This window comes from Colletotrichum abscissum, assembly GCF_030869225.1.
Source record: "Colletotrichum abscissum strain IMI 504890 chromosome Unknown Scaffold_356.1, whole genome shotgun sequence".
In the NCBI taxonomy this organism is placed as follows: domain Eukaryota; kingdom Fungi; phylum Ascomycota; class Sordariomycetes; order Glomerellales; family Glomerellaceae; genus Colletotrichum; species Colletotrichum abscissum.
The window spans coordinates 1-923 of record NW_026850272.1 but is presented as its reverse complement, the minus strand read 5'-3'; the positions used below and the strand labels follow the sequence as shown (position 1 = coordinate 923).

At 49.2% G+C, this 923-nt stretch overlaps 1 protein-coding gene across 1 annotated transcript; it reads left to right on the top strand.

Moving 5' to 3' along the window:
* Nucleotides 1-599: 599 nt before the first annotated feature.
* Nucleotides 600-923, top strand: CABS01_17122 (uncharacterized protein; the record flags this gene model as incomplete). The annotated part of the gene is made up of 1 exon (XM_060550449.1): nucleotides 600-923. A coding segment is annotated over one exon (324 nt), but the record flags the coding sequence as incomplete, so codon positions are not given.

Below are 923 nucleotides of genomic sequence, written 5' to 3'. Positions count from 1 at the left end.
TTCGCCCTCAATGCACGGGCTTTTGCCTCATTCATTCGCATGCTGTTTTGATGAAGTAACCATAACCGTTAACATCCACAAGCCCGCTGTTTGCAGATTCGATTGTCACTTACAATAAGACAAGTTAGATAAGTGATGGGCCACCGGGTTCCCATGCAAATGCTTTCTCATCCGTACGATCGATCGTAGCGAGTGTAACGCGGATGTCAAGGCCAAAGGGTAGTTGAAGCGTGACTAACAACAGGCCAAGACTGGTCATATCACGCTACCGCCCATTCCATGCTACCATTCTGGTTACATGTGTTATTGCCAGCGCCTTTGTTATTGCAGCTCTAATAACTCTCGTGAGCTTCTTCTGGTTTTCTGTATAGCTCTTGTTACTGTCTTTCCCATGGGTTGGCGTCGTTTTCCTTTCCCGATTCGATACTTGGTCAAAGCCAGCACGGCAACCCTAAAGTGAATGAGCGCCTTTCAGATAATCACCAAGTCGGCCCCTATTCCCACTGAGGGATGATCTTGGTCTTGATAGTCCATCGCATTCTCATCAATATCTCACATACTCACCACACCTCCAGCACTACCTACTATCATATGCTAGCATGGCGACCGGGTCTGTTGCCACAAGCGATTTATTTCCCTTGCGAGACAGTCTTCGCAACGTTCCGGAACATTCACCGGGCACGCAACACGCGTCCGGCGACTCTGGCTTGACCGCTGGCATCAACAACAAAGAAGGGCACCAACTTCAAGAATACCCACGCATCGCGACGCTTGAACAGTCAGAAAAGAGTCAATGCCTCTTCCAGAGCGATTGTAAGCATACGGGAGACCAAGTCCGATCGGTCCTCATCCATTCCAATCGACACCGATCCAAAGAGAGAGATGACGGCCGGTTGGAAATGGATTTTTTCGGTTGGCTTGAC